General features: G+C 40.4%; 2 protein-coding genes across 4 annotated transcripts in view; one reads left to right on the top strand and one right to left on the bottom strand.

Annotated features, from left to right (window-relative positions):
- crtc1a (CREB regulated transcription coactivator 1a) lies at positions 1-22,940 on the bottom strand. 3 transcript variants are annotated; one of them, XM_084546777.1, is made up of 15 exons: positions 20,980-22,940; positions 18,241-18,357; positions 17,256-17,380; positions 15,103-15,162; positions 14,480-14,574; positions 13,826-13,911; positions 13,695-13,735; positions 13,075-13,265; positions 12,789-12,937; positions 12,388-12,480; positions 10,134-10,232; positions 8,509-8,613; positions 6,055-6,138; positions 5,777-5,954; positions 1-4,688 (listed from the first exon to the last, which is right to left on the bottom strand). In XM_084546777.1, exons 1-15 carry the CDS (start codon positions 21,103-21,105, stop codon positions 4,483-4,485), a joined length of 1,755 nt encoding a protein of 584 aa, XP_084402903.1. In that variant the 5' UTR covers positions 21,106-22,940; the 3' UTR covers positions 1-4,482. The 3 variants fall into 3 exon arrangements, with proteins under 3 accessions (XP_084402903.1, XP_084402902.1, XP_084402904.1); XM_084546776.1 differs by having other exon boundaries at positions 12,388-12,498; XM_084546778.1 differs by lacking the exon at positions 8,509-8,613 and having other exon boundaries at positions 12,388-12,498.
- LOC311489621 (uncharacterized protein) overlaps positions 21,098-23,187 on the top strand; it is a 7,002-nt gene continuing 4,912 nt past the window's right edge. The window contains exon 1 of the transcript XR_014699130.1: positions 21,098-21,205. The gene's annotated coding sequence lies outside the window, so the exon portion shown is untranslated. The remainder of the gene's footprint in view (positions 21,206-23,187) is intronic.

Genomic DNA, 23,187 nt, shown 5'->3' on the forward strand with positions numbered 1-23,187 from the left:
TCAGATATATTTATTTTCATTTCATTTACAAATAATAATGCAAAGATACAAAGACAGAAGCCTTCACACAAGAAAAATACATCAGGTACAGTTCAAACAGAAGTGTATTTCATCTTCAATATAGCACACATTTACAGCCAACTTGGATTCTTTTGGTCCGATTTAACAGTTAAAATAGAAAAACGCACAATTTTGAAGAAGGTTCAAACAAGTCATCTTTAAAGGGTTAGCTCAAAAAACTTGCCAAGCTGTGCTGCAGAATGCTAGATTTTGCATATTATACTGTATGAGCATGATGTTTCCTGTTACCGTGAGTACACTACAGGAGCACAGAGTGCACCCCCCCTTCACGGCAATTAAATGCATTTGCAGTGTTTGGAATAGTATCACTGTACTCAGAAACAAAATACATTGTATAACATTTTAGCTGCCATTGTATGAGGCTTGAACCAGCACTGGACTGTCCTCAATATGCACACAAAGGATTCATAGCTGTGGGTGATCATACGTGACTATGACTCCGTTCCATCCTCCTGATTGAGCTCGAACAAAGTCAATCTGTGTATCTGTGTATCTCTCTCTCTCTCTCTGTGTACAGTGTTTGTATTTGCTATTTCTTAATCTGTTATATCTCAGATAAAATGTATATTGATATTTGCACTACAAAATAGTGTTTGACAGCAAATTTATAAAACATAGGCAAAAGTAAATACTCAGTATAACGTAAAATACAGTATGTCAAGATATTTTTGAAATTCACTACCATGCAGAAAGGAGATTTCCCATGCACTGGACAGGGAACATCAGTCATCTCTTCATAGTTTAAAGTTATTCTGCAACAATTTCAGTAATTAGGTTCCATGTAAACAATATGCTGATACGTTTTGCATTTTGGGTGTTAAATAATTTATATCCCGATGGAATATTTTGAGAAATAAAGCGTGTGTTTCAGCAGTTAGAAGGATAAAATGTCTCTGTATTGTCTCGCGTATGGCTGTTTTAAACTTTGGTTCAACTGCTGATTTAACACTTAAAGACAAAAAGAGGGGAAAGGTGCAGTGCTGATGACAGCTTTAGCACAAATCCAATAAAGTCTTAACGGTACCGATTATCTTAAAACAAAACCCTCTGGCATGTACTGTAGCTGCTCGTAGCAAGTACACTGGAAGGGGATTTTGCAGAATAAAAGTCTTTAAATTAAATAAAAAGTGCTTTCAGGGCCTTGAAATGCATATGGATGAGGTCTACAAGAAATATAATCTTTAACTTCAAAACCTCATAAAACAAAATACATCATTTTCTAATAATTCTATTAGTGATCCATTGTTTTCATAATCTACACTGCAAGCAGTTTGCACATATGTAGTCTGTTATTCCAGATATTCCACTAAGCTGAAACATTTTAGGTAGAGAGAAACAAACATTGCTCTGTTGTAAACTCTTGTATCTGTAAACACCGGCAGACTACCAATGGATACCTGAACGTTGATGCATAAAAAGGTGGCAGTAACAGGTGACACGTCAGTCTGAGCTATCTACATGAGCACGAAAAAGAAGTTCAAAACAGTTACCAAAACAGAAAGAGGGCCCGCAAAGATGCCGGGCCCATTATAAAGTCTGGAGGTCCAGCAGAGAATATCGAGCCACAATGACATATTGCAGCACAGTATTTCTCAGTGCATTTTCTCACTTTGACATCATATCACATAAAGCACGAAAAACATTGTTCCTACCATATAGCAATATACAAAGCTAGTCTATAGATTTACCATGACATAATTCAACTCTGTGGGTCTTGCACGGAAAATAAGCACATACTGTATACTGCAGTATAAAACATAGTACCAAACCACAGCTTGTACATGTGCATAAAAGGCTGGTTATCATATATCCGATGCTTTCAGGCTTCACTTAGCAGATACGTAGCCTACACATGACGCTGAGTTAAAAAGAGACAAAGGACAATTATAGTTAACAAAATGTTCAGACAAAAATAAACAAACACAAAAAGCCGGCCCCTTTAAAGGAAACAAAAACCAAGCCATAAAAGGGGGAAACGTGTCCAGAGATTCATGCATTCACAAAATCATTAAAACAGAAGTAACAACACTGCATCCAACACGATGCATCCAAAACATTAGAGTTATTATTATTTTTTTTTTTTAAAGGAACATAACATTTTCAAGCTTAACAACTTAATTTCACTGTGTCATCAGAAAACTTTTGTTTAACATTGCGAGTGAGAATAAAGGTGACGTATGCTGGCGCAGGAGGACCTTGACATCAACGGACATAATGTTGTGGCTAGAGAAAAGCCTTTTTCGTAGTGTGGGATATTGATGAAAAGTGGCTATATAGTGTCCTAGAAAAGTCATCACTCTTGTTTTAAGAGCATTTTAATATTAACTTTGAACCTGCACTGAATTGCAATCTGTATTCTGTAAAATACTTTTCAGGGACTGATTGATCCCACCTGGCACGTAACTGTGAGAACACGTTCTTCAAATATGAAACGAGCTCATCTGAGAAATCCCGCTATTCTAGTATCTTGAACCATTTTGCTAATTAGTGGTTAATTCAAGCTATTTTCCTACATTGTTTTAGTTCTGTTTACTCAAACCTACTGATGACCACTGTCCCAAAATTTAGGACAAAATGTCTCGACAGTTAACAAGATACAAACTCTGCTCTTTTAAATAGACTATCTGAATATAAGTTTTCAAAAATAACCATAATTTTATTTATTCTTTTTTTTAATATTCCTCTTTTTTTTCTTTAACAAGAAGGCAGTTTTAATCAAAGACAGGGCAAACAGGTCCAGTGCACATAACAGTCACAGGAGGGGGTGTTTGGTTTATAAACTCTCATAAATCAGTGTTTTAAATAAATGCATAAAGTGCAACAATGACTAATTGGATTTAGTTGTGAGTGGATTCAAAGGATCTCTTACTGACACACACCGATTTCACAGAGCAAAAGTGTGGCGGCGCATAAATGCGAAACAAAAGAGAAGAAGCAAATCGAAAAAAACGGCACAGACAACACGAGCGTGACGAGGAAACAAATAATCAGTGTCACTGTAGTGTCGGGGTTAACAAAGTCGTATATAAAACTTAAAACGGTGTGTCGTATCTGCTCTGCGGGGAGAAGAATTGCCAGGTGAAAGATATTTGGTCCTACAGGACGCAAAGGCTAAATATGGGAGGCGATGAGGATGACACAATGGCAACGAGACAACTGTACAGATGTGACTTAAATACATTCTCATTGCATCGACAATGCTGTTCTAGTGTAGAGGCAGTTCAATTGTCTGGAAAAATATATATATTTCAACTACGACGAGGTCACATCTTTGGGAGTAATCCAGGAGATTTTCTACTGTACGACACGCTCAATACGCCTATTCAATATGCCTTTTCTCGACATCTAACTCGTCTGAAAGAAGAGGAAAAGTAACATGGCACCGTCACTGTGCAGTCGGTAAGAATCCCGCACACTGGCTTCCTCTCTTGTAAGGGTTCGTTGTGTTTGTTTCGTTTTACAGTCCTAAATCAATCGCTGTAGTTTTGCATAGATATCGTTACGCAAAATCTAATCACATTCTGTACATGTAAAATATAATAACAAAACGAGCCTGTAAACATCTGTTTCATAACAAAGACCTCATTTATCCACTTAGGTTCGATAAATGAATATGAAAAACACAATGATATGGTAGTGACAATGCTATTATGTAGGCCAAACCACCTGTTATAACAGTAAAAATTACTTAATTAAAATGTTTTTTTCTTCTTCCTCATTTACATAATGGTCATCTCAACATGAAAACCAAAATGTTAAGCTATTAAGGCAAAACAAGTATGCACAGTGATTTGTGATTTCATGCATAACTGATGACTGCTATTTACTATGGTAAAATTCAAATTCAGCATTTCCTAAAAATAACGTAATGACTCATTGCCTCACTGGGGCTTCAATTACAGCTTGGCACAGAGGGAGGTTAAACTCGACAGGTGTTTCCTCTGAGTCATCTAGCTACTCCGTGTTAACAGGCGTGTGATGGATATACTCTAATCAGTTAAGGGTTTGCTCTGCAGTCATAGTTCAGTCAGTCGTTGATGGAGAGTAAAGTCACCAGGCTCTTTCGGCCCTCATAAAGCTTCATCAAATAAAAGCCATCTAATATAAACTGGATGTATGGTTCACAAAAAGTTGTCACATAACCATGAACATGATTTTACCATATCATATGTCGTCGTATGGGTAAATGGGAAGCTGGCAGCAGTCTTCAAAAACATCTCAATGCATTTTCCTACACTGATGTTTCTTTTTAAAAGCTCTTGTTTCGGGGTTTGATTGGGTTGCTTGGTGTGACATATTTGCTCTCGAGCAGCACACTCACAACATCTTCTCCTACTCGGAGACCCTCTCTCCGGGGCAAGAGAGTTCACACACCTGTGCGCGAGCCAGTCGGGCCGCCGGTTACAGCCGGTCAAGGCGGAAGGCGTCCTCTGTGGCGGGGTCGGCGAGGACCATGTCCGGGTCATTGAGCATGTGCAGGCCATCGAGCGTCAGTGGGTCAATCTTCAGATCGTCCAAGGGGAACTGGGAGTCGACATCGAAGCTGACGTCTGTGGACAGCGAGCCAGTCAGGTCCTTGGGCAGACTGGGCGGAGACTCTCCGCTCACTGAAGCAGGACGGCACATAAATAAATAAATATAAAAAGATAAGTGAAAAGATTAGTATTCATCTGTGTGATGTTTCAAGGAGGAGAAGGAAGTCTGCCTGGCTAAAATTAGAAAATAATTCATTGACAACAAGAAGAGAAAGGGGGCTGGGTTATAATTTAATAAAACATCTTTGATAAAAGACATCTTGACATCTTAATTACACATTTCAGTGAAAGGGGAGATAACAACAAACACTTCTAATTTTCAGAAATAGCTGAAGGCAAAACTCAGTAGGCTGTAAGATCCGGTTAAATACACATTTAATAGGTTCACCTCTGGACTTTATATTTACGTATGAGTCAGTCAGTCAGTCAACTACTTTGGTCCGGACTGAAGTTGTATAATAACAACTATTAGATGGATTAAATTTAGTGTTCATTCATGTTGCCCAGAGAATGAACTGATTTAATAATATTTACCTTCCTCTGACTGGTCCAGAAATTTTTTGTTTCCAGAGGGTGACTCTTTCTGTGTTTAGCCATTTCCTGTTTTTTATTCTCGTATTACCATAAGGTGTGCTTCGTGAATGTCTCAGTAACCATTGGATACCTTGTCCTGAACACATTCAGGTTCCCATCAAGACGAATTGTTTATTTTTGTACGGTAACAACATTGGGTCAAAATGTCAGTTCAGTTTGTCCAGTTTGTTTGTCTTGCACACAGTCTCTGCTTTCTGTGTTTAGCAAATTAGCAAATGTCAGCATGGTGGCAGGCTGAACCACGGTGATGGAAGCATGTCAACATAATCCACACATCGCCATGTTTGAATTGCGATTGTGAGCATGTTAGCATGCTTTATGTTAGCATTTATCTCAAGCCACCGCCGTGCCTCGATCCAGTTTGACTCGTTATAACTCATAATACATCGATCGTTGTGAGGCTTTTAAGGTTCAGATTTTGCTGACACAGTTTCAGAGTAGGGGCCAGTTTGAATCAGAGGCTTTGTTCTGGTCTGGGATTTCACAGCTCCACATGGTAAAGTGTGGTTTCTACATTAACAAGCCACTTGCAGTATGACTCAAGGAGCCACGTGTCGAAACAGCACCTGTGAGAATGATGTTGGGGATGTTGCCATGGCTACTGTAGCCCAGCTGCTGCGAGTCCTGAAGGTTGCAATGGCCGGTCAAACCCATCATAAGCGCCTGGGAGTAGTTTAGGGTGGAGGTCTGGTTATACAGGCTGTCAGAGCTGATGGGGGTCTCAATCATGTTGAACTGCTCCAGCTGGTAATCATAAGAGAAAGAAATGCAGCAACGTCTATTTTCTGTGCTCTCGCTGGAGTAGAAGCCTAACAAAATACTAACATTTAGACAGAACCTGTACCTGTTGTGAGAGAGCACTGGCCTGAATGGACGGCAGCTGCTGGTCGTAGAAGTCTGCAAACACGCTGCCCAGTATGGAGTTATGCTGCAACAACAAACAAGCCAGATCTGTTTATTTCCTCTCAGATAAAATCACTGTGTGGATCATTACTAAGACACTCTTCACCGAGGCTACAGACGTTATATATCCGACATAAAACACGGAACATGAAAAAGACACAATCAAAGCAGTGACAACACTGGTGCAACTAAGTGCTCAATATCACCTAAAACATCTGGAAATTTAATTTATTGGAGCTGAGGTACACTGGCCACTTCATTGGGTACACTAGTGAAAACAAACGCCTTCTAATACAACAAACGTGCACTAAATCCTTCACGACTGTTATAATGTTCAGTTATTGTTGAAACAGTGCTGTGAACTGGACTGAATGAAACACAACCCACTGACTACAATGGCGCTGCAAAAATAATTAAGCATGCATTTGTTTTCATTAGTGTACCTAATGAACTGGCAAGTGAGTGTCAATGCCATTGTATTCGCTGTCCTGTCTTATTGTATTTAATGCAGCAGTCATATGTGTACTGACAATACGGGGAATAGTAATCGTACATATGACTCATTAGCACCTATTTTTTATTCTGAATGGAAGCAAGACTGCCTCAGAATAATTTTAAATTACATGAAAATTATTGAAAACCTGTTAAACTAAATAAAAAGGTAAATAGTGTTGAACTGAAATTAAAGAATGACAAAAACTTAATGGATAAATTAATTAAAAACAAGTGTTTTGTCGCCATAAGACTGACAGACACCTGAAATGATAAGGAAAGGGAAAGGTTACTTCTAAAATGGAGCTCTTTCCATGTGAGCTTTTTCTGCTTTTTTCTGATCTTGGTGTGTGAATTAACACAAACCCACATGCAATGAAGGGAATCATCGAAATAATATAATCCCCTTTGAGACTTAGTCCCCCTCCACTGACTCTTCCAGTGCAAACTGACTCTCTTGAAGTTCCTCATTTGAATGTCCTCATTGAACCAGCAACACAAATTCTCCTGTTTCATCATGGCCTCCTAATGTATAAGTAATTGGATCATATTCTCAGCCTGGGCTCCTCCTAGATCAAAACCAAATTATCTGTGTGTGCAGCAGATGTCCCCACAGGGCAGAGCACGATAACAGAGCGCGCAGCCTGTCAGCTGTGGTTTACCCTGAGGATAACCTCAGGACTACGAGTGAGCCACTTCAGCACAGGCAAGGACCGAGCTGGGTAAGCACACAGCAGGACAAACATGTAGAAATGTGCACACAACCTTTCATCATCACAATCACTCACCGCACATCTCTTGATCTGCATCTCAAACACACAAAAAGTAGAAGCGAATGCATATTTAAAATTAGATTACTGAATCTAAAAGTACATTTAAACATGTAAATTAGGTTTTTAGGAGAAAAAAAAAACTCTTTTGGAGCAGTGAACGATTAACAGCACCAACACTTTCAACCCACAAATGTTTACACTGACTCTAACACAGATTAACGACCCTGATTTTCATGTTTACCTTGGGTGTGTTGAGTTTATCTTAAAGCACCGCCCTTGCAAGCAAGGTTTCAGTTGGTTGAAATTCAGCAACGAGGATAATCAGCAGATTCTGGTCAAATGAATATCTCACTCGACGCTCACACAATCCCCAAAGCTGGAGCGAAACCACAACGAACACAAAGCTCTGACGAACACAAAAAACTCCAGTTCATAGCCTAATGTGGCAAGACTGGGAAAGGTAACAGTGGAGATGCAATGCGAATACCACAGAAGCAGCAGAGAAGGAAGGTCAGGGACACAGCTACATCACAACACATCAATGACACTGAGCGCTTGAAGAGACTGGTGGTCAGATCTGGGCAAAACTACATCACATTATATCAGGGAATAATGACGCTCTATAAAATATTAACTTATAACTGTTTGACTTCTTTTCATTGTGTCTGGGTGTTGGGAAAAAAAGCTTTAATGACCAAAAATAAGTATGGTGTTGGGTATCATGGGAGATTAAAAAACGTTAAAATATTAGTTGTAAAAAGTTGCACTGTGTGGTATACTGCTGCATTTCTCTTTTGGCCTAATTCTATAACTATTTTATATTTCTATATTAATGAATGAAAGACCTGACAGCGTTTTATATTTGTAGAGACAAAGCAAGCAACTTAGTAAATAGGTAAATTAATAGCTATATAGCTAACTCAGAAAGAAAAATGTGATTTTGCTTCAAAAATAAATAGACAAAGTGATTTTTTTTTTTTGCCCAGATCTGCTTATATCAACAACAACAAATAAAAGCTGCTGTGGTTGGACAGCCACCTCTCGGCAACGATAACCACAGAACTACGATGCAAGGGACGGTGACTTGTATACAAAGTGAGCCAGCAGCTCGTTGGTTCCCACGCCCTTACTTGAGGCGAGCCTCCAGGTGAGAAGCCTTGATTGGAGACGGGAGAGGTTGGAGACTGATTGGCAGAGGATCCGACCCTACTGCGGTACTGTTGGAGGGAGGAGGCCTGATGCAAGAGGATACATTTGAGTTATTCACAGTGGAGTCAGTGTGTTTGTCGCTGAACACGGCTCTTCGTTACACGTGCTCGCGGTTTACTCTGTCTAGCAGTAGGCAGACGAGGAATCGCTGAAATACTGACTCACTGTCTCTAATGGATGTAGTCCAGCATATTGATATGAAATGCTGAAACACAGTTACAGTATTACTGACAGTATGTGAAGGAAAGCGAGCACCGTGTACTACATGTCACATGAGCACGCTAAGAATACAGATAAAAAGATGTGGAAGAAAACTACAGGGGATTAATTAGGGAAAAATGCTGCCGGCAATTGAAAAGAAAAAAAAAACACAGATCAGATCAGAGAGAACTGATGCTGGTTTCATTTCTGTTCTGTCTTATTTGGTCTTACTTATCTACTTAGCCAACAAATTCAAAAAGGGAATATCTACACAGGCAAAAAAACAAAGTAAATAAAAGTTAAATTATATTGTGATCACAGAGTCAACTTAATACAGCTGCGGAGGAAAACATCAAAGTTATTATTAAACTATCAAAGTAAGATAAACTATCAGATTATTCAGATTTGAATCGGATTTAAGGTGTGTCAAATAAGGCCGATGACGTGTTTTCACTCAAGCGTCAAAAAGAAACACGTCCATCCACTAACACAGTGTGTTACAGCAAAACATCGGTAGCATGAGACAGTGATAGAGAAGTTCAGGGCCTTTGGAAACAGATATTAAGTTTCTGGAGTAAGCTGTCTGACCTCTGATGAAACTGAAAGAAGACCGTTCTCCATTATGACACTGTAGCTGTTGGCTGCACGGCTAAAACTGACAGATGAGATACGGGTAACAAAAAACACCTCTGGCAACAAAGCAGTACGTGGAATAAAACCATAGATGAGTTTCTTGTTCGTGTTTCATTAACACGCGGTCACGTCTGGGCTCCAGTCCTACCGAGCTTCCTCACTGTGTTCCCTTGACCCCGCACCGCAAAGTCTTTCACCGAGATGAATAGAAAAAGTAGGCCACTTCATTTCTGCAGTAATCCAAACACAGTCCCACTGCAACAGAAGTAGAGCGGCGAGAGCCAAGATCTGAAGGACGAGCAGCGGCTTACAAAAGCATTTAGCTTCCTTGATGTTTTGCAGATTTTGTTGTGCTTCTATTTTATGCACGGATTGTTATTATTTTTTCTTCTGTCTTTACTAGACTGTGAAAAACGCACAACAAATTCTAGGACTGCAAAGAGTTTTGAATATATTTTAGATAACAGAGGGAACACAACTGCACTGTTTCATACGCACTTGTGTTTTTGTTTTTATCTTTTTGATGGAAGACACTAAATATAAACGTAATAAGTCTGAATACTTCAACATGGCAGGGTGTGAACCGCTGATGCCAACACATTAACGCCGTCCGAGAACAGCTCTTCAGGGAAAACGCTACCCAGCCAAGAGGAGGCATTTATCGGCGCGTCGCTGTCACAATACACAACGCAGAGATGCGACGCAGGCTCACCGTGTTCATGTCCACGGTCATGTTGGTTTGTGAGGACGTCTGGTTGTCTGACGTGGAGCAGGAGTTCATGGAGGTTGGCAGCTGGACCAGACCCGTCTGCTGGAAAATGAGAAGTGGAGTCATAAATAGATTTGTAATCTCAAAGTACTGCTGTAGGATTTTATCACCGTTGTGACAGTGTGTCAAAATAACAGGATCTTCTTTTATTGAATGTTGGCAGACATGAAAGTAAATAAAATTCTCCAGCGCTTTCTACTAAGACCCATTTGAGTTTTTTATGTATATTTTTTGCTGTTTTGGTGTTTTTATGAATAGTCATAATTTAATTTCCAGTTAATTTACTGTTATAGCACATTTATTAATTGATGTTATGCATATTCTTAACTGTATTAAGAGTAAAACATCATGAAAGCCTCAGTTTTTATCCCTAACCCTCAGAATGTACGAAGTAGTGTTTCTATAAATCAGAACAAATCTCCATCAAAAGGGTTTTCCCTCAGGATGTGAAGGATTTGAGTGATCCAATACTTTCCAGAGAGCAGAGGCGTAGTGATGCATTTGGGTGTAACATCTTAATGAACGCTTAAGAAGTTTCAGTTTCTCTGTTTGAACCTTACACACAGTTCAATCTGTGAAATATGTGCTCAGGTCTGACTACAACTCAATAAGAAGCCTCTCAATAAAAATATGAAGTGACTGACAGAATGATATTGATACTGATAACGATACGGCCTGCTGATATTTTAGTTCTGTTAACCCATTGCAACCACAGCCTATGAATTTTGTCAGGTTAATAAAAGTTTTGTATTAGTGAAAGCTATGAAAGGAGAACACATCAGCATGATTTCATTTGATCTCGGATGTCTTACAGATTTATTCTGCCCACATCTGGATGCTTTCCTACCCAATAAAACCCCTGACAGTTGCAGACAGATGATCAGATTTCAGTCCTATTGAAATCCCAGTTAATCATTAGTTTTATGAATGTTTTGTGTTCTGGAAAGAAATAAAATATCTCTATGGGACAAAACCACAATTTAATGGAATTTACTGACTAAAACAGCTGTACTTGAAGCAGTTTTTTTCTTTTTTTTGAAAAGCTGTTCGGTGTCTATAATTCATTGTTACAGGGCCACCATTAGGATTAATAATCTCTTTTCAAAATACTTGAAATAAATTTGTTCAGATTCAGGTTGGACTTTATTTGACATAAACATCAAATTTTGGATTCAAAACTGGGTTATTTTACGTGAAAAACAGCTATGACTGATAATATCATTTACAAAAGAACGCATAAATATTGGACCAAGGAAAAAAACTCTTGATTATAAGGTTTAACTACCCAGGGCTTAGGAAACTGATGCACCGATGAAAGAGAAAGCAGAGCTTGGACAATGATGTAACGTCTCTGTAAAGGAAAACACTGGCCTCACTCACAGCACCTATCAGAGCATTTATGACATATGTGTTTATTTACTTAACCCACCAGTATCAAAAGGTAGGTAGCAACAGCTTAACCTTAGCTAAAGAGCTTGGAGACAGAGTTATTTGTGTAACTACCAAGAACAACTAGCTTTTCAGTATGACTACAATTATTTAAAGTGTAACATATTTAGGAAAGGGGAGTCCAATAGAGGATCTAAATAATGTCACAGTGACGCTGCAGGGGAAAGGGGAGACGACGGAGAGGAAATGTGACTAAAACTGCACAGAAAATACAGAAATGTGGAGAAGACACAGGTAAAAGCGAGACAAGGAGAGAGAGAGAGAGAGAGAGGGAGTGCTTTCACACATCCACTTGTCCTCAGGTCACCCATTAAAAAAATGTAAAGTGAAGCAGAAAGCATCGCTCTCTGCACGGCTCAAATTTTCACTGAATCAATTTTAAAACTGTTTATAAAACGTCTGGCCGAGCTTCGCGGAGCCTTTCCTGTTTGGCTTGAAGTTGCCTAGCACTGCAAACGACACATCATCTAAGGCTAGGGAACTTTATTTTATGATGTCTAAAACAGGAAAGTTACAGAAAACGTGTCTTTAAGCATAAATGAATCACTGATACTGCTCCATTGATTACATATACTCCTCTTGACATGTTATGATATAAACAAGATAACCTACTTACAATACTATTACCTCTTATTTGATCCTCATCAGTTACTGCGTATTTCATTTTGAACTCTTGACACTAAGTTAAAATCAGTGCATAAATGAGTGCATGTCCAGCTGCTGAGGTTTTTGTGTAACGGGAACTCACTTGCTGGTTCTGGTGGTTCTGGGACGACGGCTGCTGGCTGAAGAAGGCATACTGGGACAGCTGCTGCTCAAGGTTCATGGCATTGATGGCTGCCTGTGAGGAGCACAGCAGCTGATGAGACATAAGGGACCGCCGTTTTAATACCAATACATCAAATTCAGTATCATAACTTTACAGTCATATCATAACTATAAAGACAGCGATTTAAAAAAATATATTATTTTACACCTATCTAAAGAAAAAATAGTTACTACTGAGTATCAATATCACAAGCATAACTTCACAACGCTAACAGGTTAACCTGCACCTCGGTGAGAGTATAAATGAAATCAAACGACAGTGAGACTGCATGATTGATTTTCTGGGTGAAGCAGAGTTCACGGCAGAGAGCGGGGCGGTACCTGAGAGAGAGTTAGAGGTGGAGATGTTGGGGAGAGCTGCAGGTTCTGGTGCTGGTGGGAGTCTCCTGCATTCAGGATGAGAGGAACCACATTGTCCTGCCCAAGCTGTATTTCCATGGTTACTGTGGGCTGCTGAGAGTTGTTCACTCCTACCCAGCACACAAAAAACAGCACGAGGAAAGAGTTTTCTTAAACGCAGCGTCTGAAATCACTAGATTGAAAAGTAATTTGTGTCCTGCTAATGACAATCTGAAAATGACCTGTATTATTATGTATTATGTATTACCTTGTGTGTTACCCAGACCCTGTGTGCTGTTCGAGGAGCCGAACGAGGCGGCAGTTGCGTCGTCCGAGTCGAGCGGAGTGGGCAGCGGAGGAGGGAACTGGATGTTGGTCAGGTCAGGAAGAGAACCGCCAGTGTTGTGGGCTGCTGGTTTGAGTGAAGTGGTCAACTGCTGGTCCGAAGATGGGAATATGCTGCGGAGAACAGACGGCTGACGGGCTTAATACACTAAATGACGAAGGCACAGAACCACAAACACTCAGCAGCTTATGCAGATTACTTGGAAATGTTTTCCAGAACAAACAACTCCAGAGATATTTGGACTCCATGTATTTGGCCTATGCAAATATTTTGTCTCCAAGCTCTTATTACCCTGGCAGCTGAGTTACTAAATGAAAATGATGTTTGACTAGAGTCAGATTGCTTTAATTTATTCATACTTGTTCATCGGATGTGTGTAAATATGCACTTCATTTAAACTGTCTTTCTGTATTTAAGCACCATTTTGTAGGAGTGGAGCCAGAGAGGTAATATTCAGACAGAATCAACATTTCACAATGTTAATGTTATATAATTATATCCTCGGGCAAGCGCTACAGAAGATAAACGAGTAAAATACTCACTGGATCCCGGGAACTTTGCAGGGCTTGGATCTTGAAACGTTCTAAAGGCAAAAAAAAAAAAAAAAAAGACAGCTAGAGCATTTGCTACACCACAGAGAGAGCTGGAGGAAAATATTGACGTGAGTCTCTACCTTTTTGCATTCCCAGCTCTGTTTTTGTCCATCTTCATCAACCTCTTGTTTGATCGCATCAGACCCTGGTACACTGAGTAGGAGAACTGGAGAAATGGAGAAAACAAAATCTCCTCAGTCTCCTGGGGCTACAGACGTCCAGCCTGTTTGAGCTTATAATAACTGGGGCCCACATGTCTTCATTTAACGTGATCAAGTGATGTTTGAATGCAGAAAAGTGTGACATTGGGAAAGTGAAAAATAGCGGGTAAAACCACAAAACTGTCTCCAAGGTGATATGTACAAATTCAACCAGAGTGTCTCTGAAAAAAAAAAAAATAAATAAAACGCCTCACATGGCTATTAGCAGTAAAAAACATCGGACACTTGAATGCACCCCATCTTCAGAGCAATCAATTTTTCTCCTCTGCTTTCAAAGCCACATTCAAACCCTTTCATCATACACTGGAGGGCACTAGACTGAACAGTCAGGAGAAGGCAGCAAAAATAATCTGATTTACAACAAAACAGCGCAGCAGCCACCACCTACCGCAGATCACACACAAAAAAAAACACCTGATTAAGAACAAAAGCCGACTATTTTAAAGCAGGGCTTCAGCAGACCAAGCAGACCATGCCCCTATGTGAGGCAATTTAAACAGAAGTAATCTATACCTCGTTTTGGCTGGAGCTCCTGTGATCCTCCGGTGAAGGAGGCCTGCTGGGCGGGAGTTAGTGTGCTCTGATGCAGTGCTGAGTCAGAGTTCGTCCTGTAGCACAAGAATTTAAACATCACACAGTGCATAAATCAATACAAATACTGGGAAAATACATATATAAACCACAATGAACAATGCTTTAAAATGCTTTAAAGTACATTATAAACAAATATTTGGTCATGGACCACAATAATCTATACAGTGAGCCTATTAAGAGAGCCTATAATGTTTTCCACAAAAAGGGAAACTCACCCACACATTTGGCATATCATGTTTCTTGTCGTTCAGCCCTCCACTAATTACAATCTGCTGTCTGTTTTTGCGATGATTTGGAAATTTTGAGCAATTTTGTCACCAACTCTGTGGAAGTATGTTATTAAATACAATAGTCTTTTAAAGTCCTGTAGTGTGTTCCCAGCTCCATCTTTGAATGTGTACTACTTCTAATCAAATGCTCCTTCTCTATAATAAGGGTCATAATTCAGAGCGAAGGATTTCTTAAGATCCTTTTTAAAAAAAGGAAACACCAACATAGACAGTCATGCACAGACAGTGTTTCGCCATCAGAGACCGTCTTACCTCCTCCAACTCGTATCAGGTGGCGGCGACAGATACACTGAGCCATATGGACAGCTGTCAATGTGAGATCGCAGGTTAAGGAAATACAGCTGGAGACTGAATCTCTTGGCAGATTGGTCGCCGTCTCGCCCGTGAATTCTTTTAAACACGCGAGGATATGATAAGTCGGCCCCAAACAGCATCATTTTGCATTAGTGACCGGCTCATTGGGTACGCTGCTTAATGCAGACCTGCTAACCGAGCTTTCATAATTTGGCTTGAATCATTTACAGGCTGTAGTTATTTACCACCATGGATAAAACTAATGATTCTACAGGCACAGAAAACATAAACCAATTTGGGAATTGGGATTAATTGATGGATCCCCTTGTTTTGTCGAAGACTAATGAGAGTGAAGCCCTTTGCACAGGTGTTTTCACTTGCGTGGCCTCATTAGGCCTTTTCTCAGATCTGTGTGGGTGTGTGCTCCATTAATATCTCGATAACGCTAACATTCATGTTGTTGCACCTGTTAGTGAAGGAAAGCTGCTGAGACCATGTTATCACTGGCCTGACTCCACCCACAAAGGCCCAAATAGGCTGAGGGAAATTAAAACACCCCTGAGTGCAAGCTGGACAACGTTCTGCCATTAAGACTGTACAATATAGTAGCCTGCTAACTAATCGCAAATGACAGAGCCATGCACTCTGCTCTTAAATGAAACTCAGGCCTTGGACAGACAATACGCTGCATATAGTAGTAAATAAATAAATATTGAACACGTCACCATTTTTCTCAGTAAATATATTTCTAAAGGTGCTACTGACATGAAATGTTCACCAGATGTTGGTAACAAAGCATGTAACCTGCACATGCAAAGAAAGCAAACCTTAGATGCCCATATATTAAGTTACGTGTTAAAAACTGGAATGACACAGGGAAAAAGTATTGAACACCTGGAGAAATGGAGGTGCAAAAAGGCACGGAAAGCCAAGACACCAGCTGAAATCTATCGGTGACTAGAAAGCAATCCTGCCCCTTGTCAGTGCAAATTAATATCAGCTGGTTCAGTTCCAGCTGATGGTCTATAAAAAGGTGTCTCCCTGCCAAGGTGTCACACAAGAAACATCTCGTGATGGGTAAAACAAAAGAGCTCTCTCAAGACCTTCACAACCTTATTGTTGCAAAACATTCTCATGGTACTGGTTACAGAAGGATTTCTAAACTTCTTAATGTTCCAGTCAGCAGTGTGGGGGCCGTAATCCTAAAGTGGAAACAACATCATTTCACCATAAACCGCAGACGACCAGGTTTTCCTCACAAGCCTTCTGACAGGGGAGTTAAAAGAATTATCAGAAGAGTTGTCCGAGAGCAAAGGACAATCTGTGGAGAGCTTCAGAAAGACCTGGAATTAGCAGTTACGATTGTTTCAAAGAAAAAAATAAGTAACGCACTCAACAGCCACGGCCTGTATGCACACTCGCCACGCAAGACTCCATTGCTGAAGAAAAAACATGTTGAAGCTCGTTTAAGGTTTGCTGCGCAACATTTAGACAAGCCTGTGAAACTGGGAGAAGATAGTCTGGTCAGATGAGACCAAAATAGAACTCCTTGGATGCCACAATACACACCATGTTGGGAGGTCAAATGGCACAGGACCCCAAAAACACCAGACCAACAGTGAAGTTCGGAGGTGGGAACGTCATGGTGTGGGGCTGTTTTTCAGCATACGTCACTGGCAAACTTCACATAACTGAAGGAAGGATGAATGGAAAAATGTACCGAGACATTCTTGATTAAAATCTGCAGCCATCTACCAGGATGATGATGAAAATGAAACAAGGGTGGACATTTCAGCAAGACAATGAATTGGCCAAAACCACACCTGAGCAATGCATGCAACTAGTTTCTCCATACAGGAGGCGTCTTGAAACCATTATTACCAACAAAGACTTTTGTACGAAGTATTACATAAATTTATGTAAGTGTGTTCAGTACTTTTTCCCTGTGTCATTTCATTTTTTAACACATAACTTCAGTTATGGACATCTAAGGTTTGATTTCTTTGCCTGTGTGGGTTACCGACAATACTTATGTTACCCGCTGTATGAGATGAAACCCGAACATCAACCAACCTCAGTATCTACTCAGGCAACAGACAGTATTAAAGGATATCTGGCGCCCATGTTTGTCAATAGCGGGTTTTCGGTGTGGTGACGTGATGCGGTTCCGGTCCCGGTAGACTCTGTCCACCAGTCCGTGGTGTCGTGTCGACCTGTTTGCGTCAAGACCTGAATTCTGAAAAAGGGCAAGGGGAAACTTTTAAGGAACTGCTCAAACTGTGAACATTTTGTGAGTCAAAGTTTCTGTAATCAGTCTGTAGCATTAGTCAGTCCTGAATATGCCATGCTAAAAATCATTCTCAAACTGTGATGTCATTCATTTACAAATTGGGCTGAGGTCGTATGCACTTTAAAACCTGGCCCCTGTTACGCTCTTCTTGGCTGGCAGAGAATAAACCTGTCTTCTGAGAATGTGCTGCACGATACCAGGGATAAACGTTTACGAGGCTCAGGGCAAAAAAGACAAAAGAGGAATGGAAAATGCAAGTAAAATTGAAATACTGAGAATTGCAGATCTCGTTCTTTTTGCCACACACAAGTCAGAAATGCTTTCTCCGTGTAAAGCTTCAAAACATTTGCTAAAAAAAACAAGACCTCTTGCACAGCCTGTTTACTTCTGGGTTATTACGGCACAGCTTTAACCGCAAGGTTAATATGTTGTGTCAGCGACAAGTTCAAAGTTGTTGCTGAATTCTCTTTCTCAAGACTGTGGACACAAAATATGCACTGTGCACCGTACTACAGCAAGCAGACACCCTAATGTAAACGGTGGCTTGGTATATTTACTCTGCTCCTTCTGCTTATATACTGTTTACATAAGTGACACACACAAAGTACGGCATGTCACTTCCTCTGTAGAAGGATATTTTGTTTAGGAAACGAGTAAAACAAAAAAAATATTATAGGATATTATGAGCCACACAAATTAAACAATTTTGGATGATTATTATAAATCTTAATCCAAGTGAAATACTGTACATATTTTGCACAGTATTTTAATTGATATGTTAATTGTTGACGGTATCGATTGCTTACCTGAAAAGTCATATCAACAGAGCTGTTTCCGATCTGATTGACGTTTGGCAGAGAGCCCCCGTAGTACTGCCCACGGTTCTGTCCCAGCTGCAAATACTTTGTCTTCTGCAACTGTAACTGCAAGCAGAACAACATCAGTTAAGTAGAGACAATAAAGGGAGCTTCAGAAAAGAAATCAGTGAGTTTCTCAGTTGAAAGAAGTTCACGCTCCAGTGCAAGCAAAACAATACGCAGGCTATAAACACACCGCAGGCCTAAAACTACGGGATGGGGGCAGGAATAGTTCACAGTGACATCTGAATGTAGTCTCCCCGAACATTTAAAGCCAAATGCTGAAACAGATACTCCCTATGACTGTGTGATTGTGTTCTATCGATGGCAACACTGGTAAAGCAATGTTTATTTATATTTCCTTCGCTTAGCACCTCATCAGTTTGAGGTGCTAAAATGAAGACAGACATTTGCTAATTTTAAAGACTGGCAAAGTTTGTCGCAGGCTGCTTTGTTAACAGTAGTCCTCACAATAATCAGTTTAATAACTGTGAGCATGGAGAGATTTAAGAATTTAAGGTGGAAGAAAAGTGATTTTACAGATTATCATTATCAACTGAATTGCCTGCGAATTTCCACAACCAAACCCTCTAAAGCTTTGTAACGGTTTCTAAACAACCTCCCTTTCCATTTCCCATTAGGGCAACCCATAACCGGTCAATTAAACTATCTCATTCAAGCCCACTGGTCACTGTTGGCAAGGCAGAAAATCTAATAATAACAATTACTATGCCTGCATCACCGGGGGTATTTTGATAAGCCTCCGACCTCAGAGTTTATTTCTCGAACCACACGAAGGATTACATATTGTTAACATCACGGGATCAAGAAGACACGAGTCCAAATCTTTTGCACCACAACCAGCAGAGAGTTACAGAGAGAACAGAAAGAGAGAGAAAATTCAAGTGACACTGGAGGGGAGTGGGAGGCGACGGGGTGAAGAGGGTGAAACTCTAAACCTGAGGCCCACTTCCCACAGGTCTAAGTTGGGCTCAGACAAGAGCTCCTTAATATCTGCAGTAATGAAACTCCACAAAAAGAACGAGACAGCGGACTTTCAGTCAGGACCGACTGGCCCGATCCTATGATTTTAATATCATTAGTTATAATAATTCTCATGCATTACATTCACTAATCAGGTTGCTGAAAATCGAATAAAGCCACTACGGTTTTTGTCATTGTAGTAATCAGGAACAAAATCCAGACATCTGATTAAGCTTCATGAATAGAACCTTTTATTTCTGCAGCGGACGTAATGACTTGTCTCTGCAGGAAAAGCACAGGTGTTACTAACAGCATTAACAATGACTCCTTATGCTCTGGTGTCCCATCAGGACATTCCAGCGTGCTACTGATGCATGCCACCATGCACAAAACATACTATTAACTGTTAGTATGTACCCCACTGCTTTTTACCCTAATGTGGCATGTCAAAGAAAGCCTATAAGAGGAGCTTGTCTGACACAGAGCCTAAATAAATAGATTTGATGGAACATAAGCTTAGGCTGCTACAATGCAAATAATCCAGTGGGAACTCTGTATCAAAGGAGAGCCAGGGATATACGCTCGCTCGCCGGTTCATTAGATACACTAGTGAAAATGAATGCATTGTAATATTAAACAGTCCTGCACTAGATCTCGGCTTTATGAAGGTTATGGCATTCAGCATCTGTTTAAAAATTACTGAGAGAGCTGCCGATTCAACTGATGAGCTGGTTTGTAGAACTACTGAATTGTATTGTACGGATGCATGTTTGTCTATGTAAATTGATAGCCCTATTGGTTGAACAGCAGCACAAACTACATCCTCCAGAATGACCGAACAGATGATACTGTTTCAACATAAACTACATTATAACAGCCACGAAGGAGGATTTAGTGCAGGATTTAGGGTGCATTCCCTTTTCACTGGTGTACCTAATGAACTGGCAAGTGAGTGCATTATTATATATTTTCCACACGCATTGCTCCTGTTCTCTATATACGCTGCCAGCTGCAGTGTGCATCCTGCTCGGTCTCTGCCGGAGCCCTGCCTCCTCCATAGGATTTAGTATTTTGGAGGCCTGCGCTGTATGTGGCTTAAACTCCACATAATCTGCTGGCCTTCATCTTTGCTGTAAATGTCACTCTTGTTGCAGAGCACACAGGCCCGAAGACCTGTCAGACAAGTTCGCGAAGCCGCGGCGAACATAAACACCTCACCCCACATCACTAACACACACGAAGACATACAACACACGCGCCGTGGTCGGTTCGGTAACACAAAACGTGCGCCTGTTTCTATTTTGGTGGGTAACGTGGTGATTGCATCTCATCTGTGAGCACGAGACGATGAGAAAATCCTCGCTGCAGTTGTGCGCGCGCTGTCAGACAACGCACGCACGCCCCTCCGCTTTGCACTTGCGTGGGACAAAAAAAAAAATGTAATAACTTTTTTTTTTTTTTTTTTTTAGGACGAGGCTTCCTGTCATCCACATTTACATTTCAGGACCGCATCCTCCAGCCAGCTCTGCCTGCGGGAGAAAGACGCAGCAGCTGGCAGGAAGCGTCGTTTGTTATTGTTTACCTATTCTGCCCTGGCTGCGTGCTGCCGCCGCCGCCGCCGCCGCGATACGAACGCATATCTGACAGCTCGCTGAAAACAAACGAAGAAGAGGAAGGAGAAAAGGCAAGAGGCGATGTCGTTACCCTCGCCGCTCGCGTAATGCTGAGGTCTTTCATCACTTCTTCAAACGCCGCCGTTTCCTCCGCCTGCTTCTGGTTGTGTAAAGCGATTTTCTCGCTGAATTTCCGCGGATTGTTCGAAGTCGCCATGTTTCGCTCTTCTGCTCCGTTTTCCTTCAATGGTCAGTGTCAAGTAGCACGGAGGGAGGACGCACCGCTTCCGGTTAGAGATTGGCCACGCAACAAAAGAGTAAGTGCAGGTTAAAGTAACAGGTTTTTGACCAACTATAAGCAAAAAAAAAAAAAAAAAGTGGCCCAGCAACACTTGTAGTATGTGAACACAATGTTATTAGATAAAAAGGCTCACGGAGTCACTGCCCTGGTATACCAGAGCAGACTGTCAGGTAATTAAAGCTATCATGTTGGCTAACATTTTTGCTAATAGGTTAGACTTAGACTTAGACTTAGATAAACTTTATTGATCCACAAGGGAAATGGCTTGGTTACAGTAGCTTAGTTGTACATAAAAAACACACTCTTAAGAACCTCAGGTAAAAAGAAAAGATTAAATTAAATAAAATAGAAATAAAAAATAAGTAGAATAAAATCTAGTAAGTTAAAATAGAAATAGTGTAAGCCAAAATGTACAAATTATCATATTAGCATATGAACAAATGTACAAGAAACAGAGAAGGATAAGAATATAAATTATATATACAGGCCTCAATTACCTGATATAACAGCAGCTTGTGTGGTATCTATAGCTACCATGTTAGCAAACATTATCCTGCACTAAGTACAGAAAGGTTTGGAGAATATTTTAATTTGTGCAGGGCAATGAGGCTGTGTACATGCCTGAACTTGATTTATGAGAGGTATCCTGTCTTGGGTTTCAACATAGTTTTTTTTTTTTCCCATGACAGACATTTTGCACACATGTGACACCTGTGCTCCTACTCAAGTCAAAATGTACCATTAACGAAGGCTCTGTTCCATTTAGTGTCTTTTAAAGCTTCTCCTGTGAAATGTCACGTTCAAAACCAAAACCTCAGACCTGGCTTGCCTAAATGGAATACAGCCACTATTTAAGTTGTCAATCACACCTGTGCTTTTCCTGCTTCAACATGTCAAAGCTGCTGCCAATTCAGTCTCAAATGCTTTGACGTGTCTAAATGGAAGCTGTGAAACTGGTATCTGGGATCTGAATCTGAAATCTGCTGAATGAAAAGCTTAAAACTGTACAGTACCTGTTTTTATATATGTCTTGTATTCTCTTACTATGCTAATTGTTTTTTTTTTTGTTGTTGTTGTTGTTGTTGTTTTTTACCAAACCCAAAGACAAATTTCATTCGGTGTCACTTGTCAGTAAAGTCATTTCTGATTATTACAGCGATTCTGAAAAGAGCTTTTTCACTAATTTAATTGGTGCTTTTTAATTCTGCATGCATGCACGAAAGCAGAGCCCTGCCCAAATCAAACGCTGCCATTATTAATATGTTCGACTTCAGTGTATGTTCCTGAAGTGTCGGGAACATATTGCAAGTTGGGGGCAAAACGCATGGCTTAAAGCTGAAAAATGTTTGCCTGATTGAAATTGAATAGAACTCGATTTCACTGCAACAAGGCATGCTTTTATTGTGAAGTCGAACTCCTGCGGTTTCCGGTGTTTTTCTTGCGCTGTGTCTGGCTAACTTGACGCATCTCCGTCGCCGAGGCTTTACGTGCTCACGTCTCTGCGCGGGGGTGTATCGGAGGCGCACCGCACATCTGGACTGCGGAATAAACGCAAAATGTATACAGCACATTTTACACAGATTATATTTTACACCGTTTTCTGCAATTGTATATGCCTTTACACACTACAAATTATTATTATTATTATTATTATTTAGCAATGACAATTACTTTCAATGGCAACAAATAGCTATTGTATTGTGTCTATTGGTGTCTATGGCTAAATAAAGTGGTGTATATACAGAGTGCATAAAGTCAGGTTTTCTTTAAAGCTTTTCTTGGCATGCATGGGCTTCGTTTTTTTTTTTTGCTTAACTTAAAGGTTCAGGCCAGAGAGAGTGAGTGTCTGCAAGTGTAAATGCATCCGTGCTGACTGAAAATAAATAGTGTCACAATAGTGTTTTTCTCCTTCTGCTTTGCCTGAAGACTCACAAACCGAAACGGACAGCACACTCTACAATGTGCTCGCGTGCGAACAAAAGAGGTGGCAGTATTGCT

The sequence above is a fragment of the Chelon labrosus genome (assembly GCF_963514085.1).
Source record: "Chelon labrosus genome assembly, chromosome: 6".
Taxonomy (NCBI): Eukaryota; Metazoa; Chordata; class Actinopteri; order Mugiliformes; family Mugilidae; genus Chelon; species Chelon labrosus.

Coding starts and splice junctions, on each gene's coding strand:
- crtc1a (XM_084546776.1), bottom strand. CDS start 21,105: ATGGCGACTTCGAACAATCCGCGGAAATTCAGCGAGAAAATCGCTTTA. Junction 8,614..10,133: donor TGACCGTGGACATGAACACG/GTGAGCCTGCGT, acceptor CTCTTGCATCAG/GCCTCCTCCCTCCAACAGTA. Junction 4,689..5,776: donor CCCCAACATCATTCTCACAG/GTGCTGTTTCGA, acceptor GTCCTGCTTCAG/TGAGCGGAGAGTCTCCGCCC.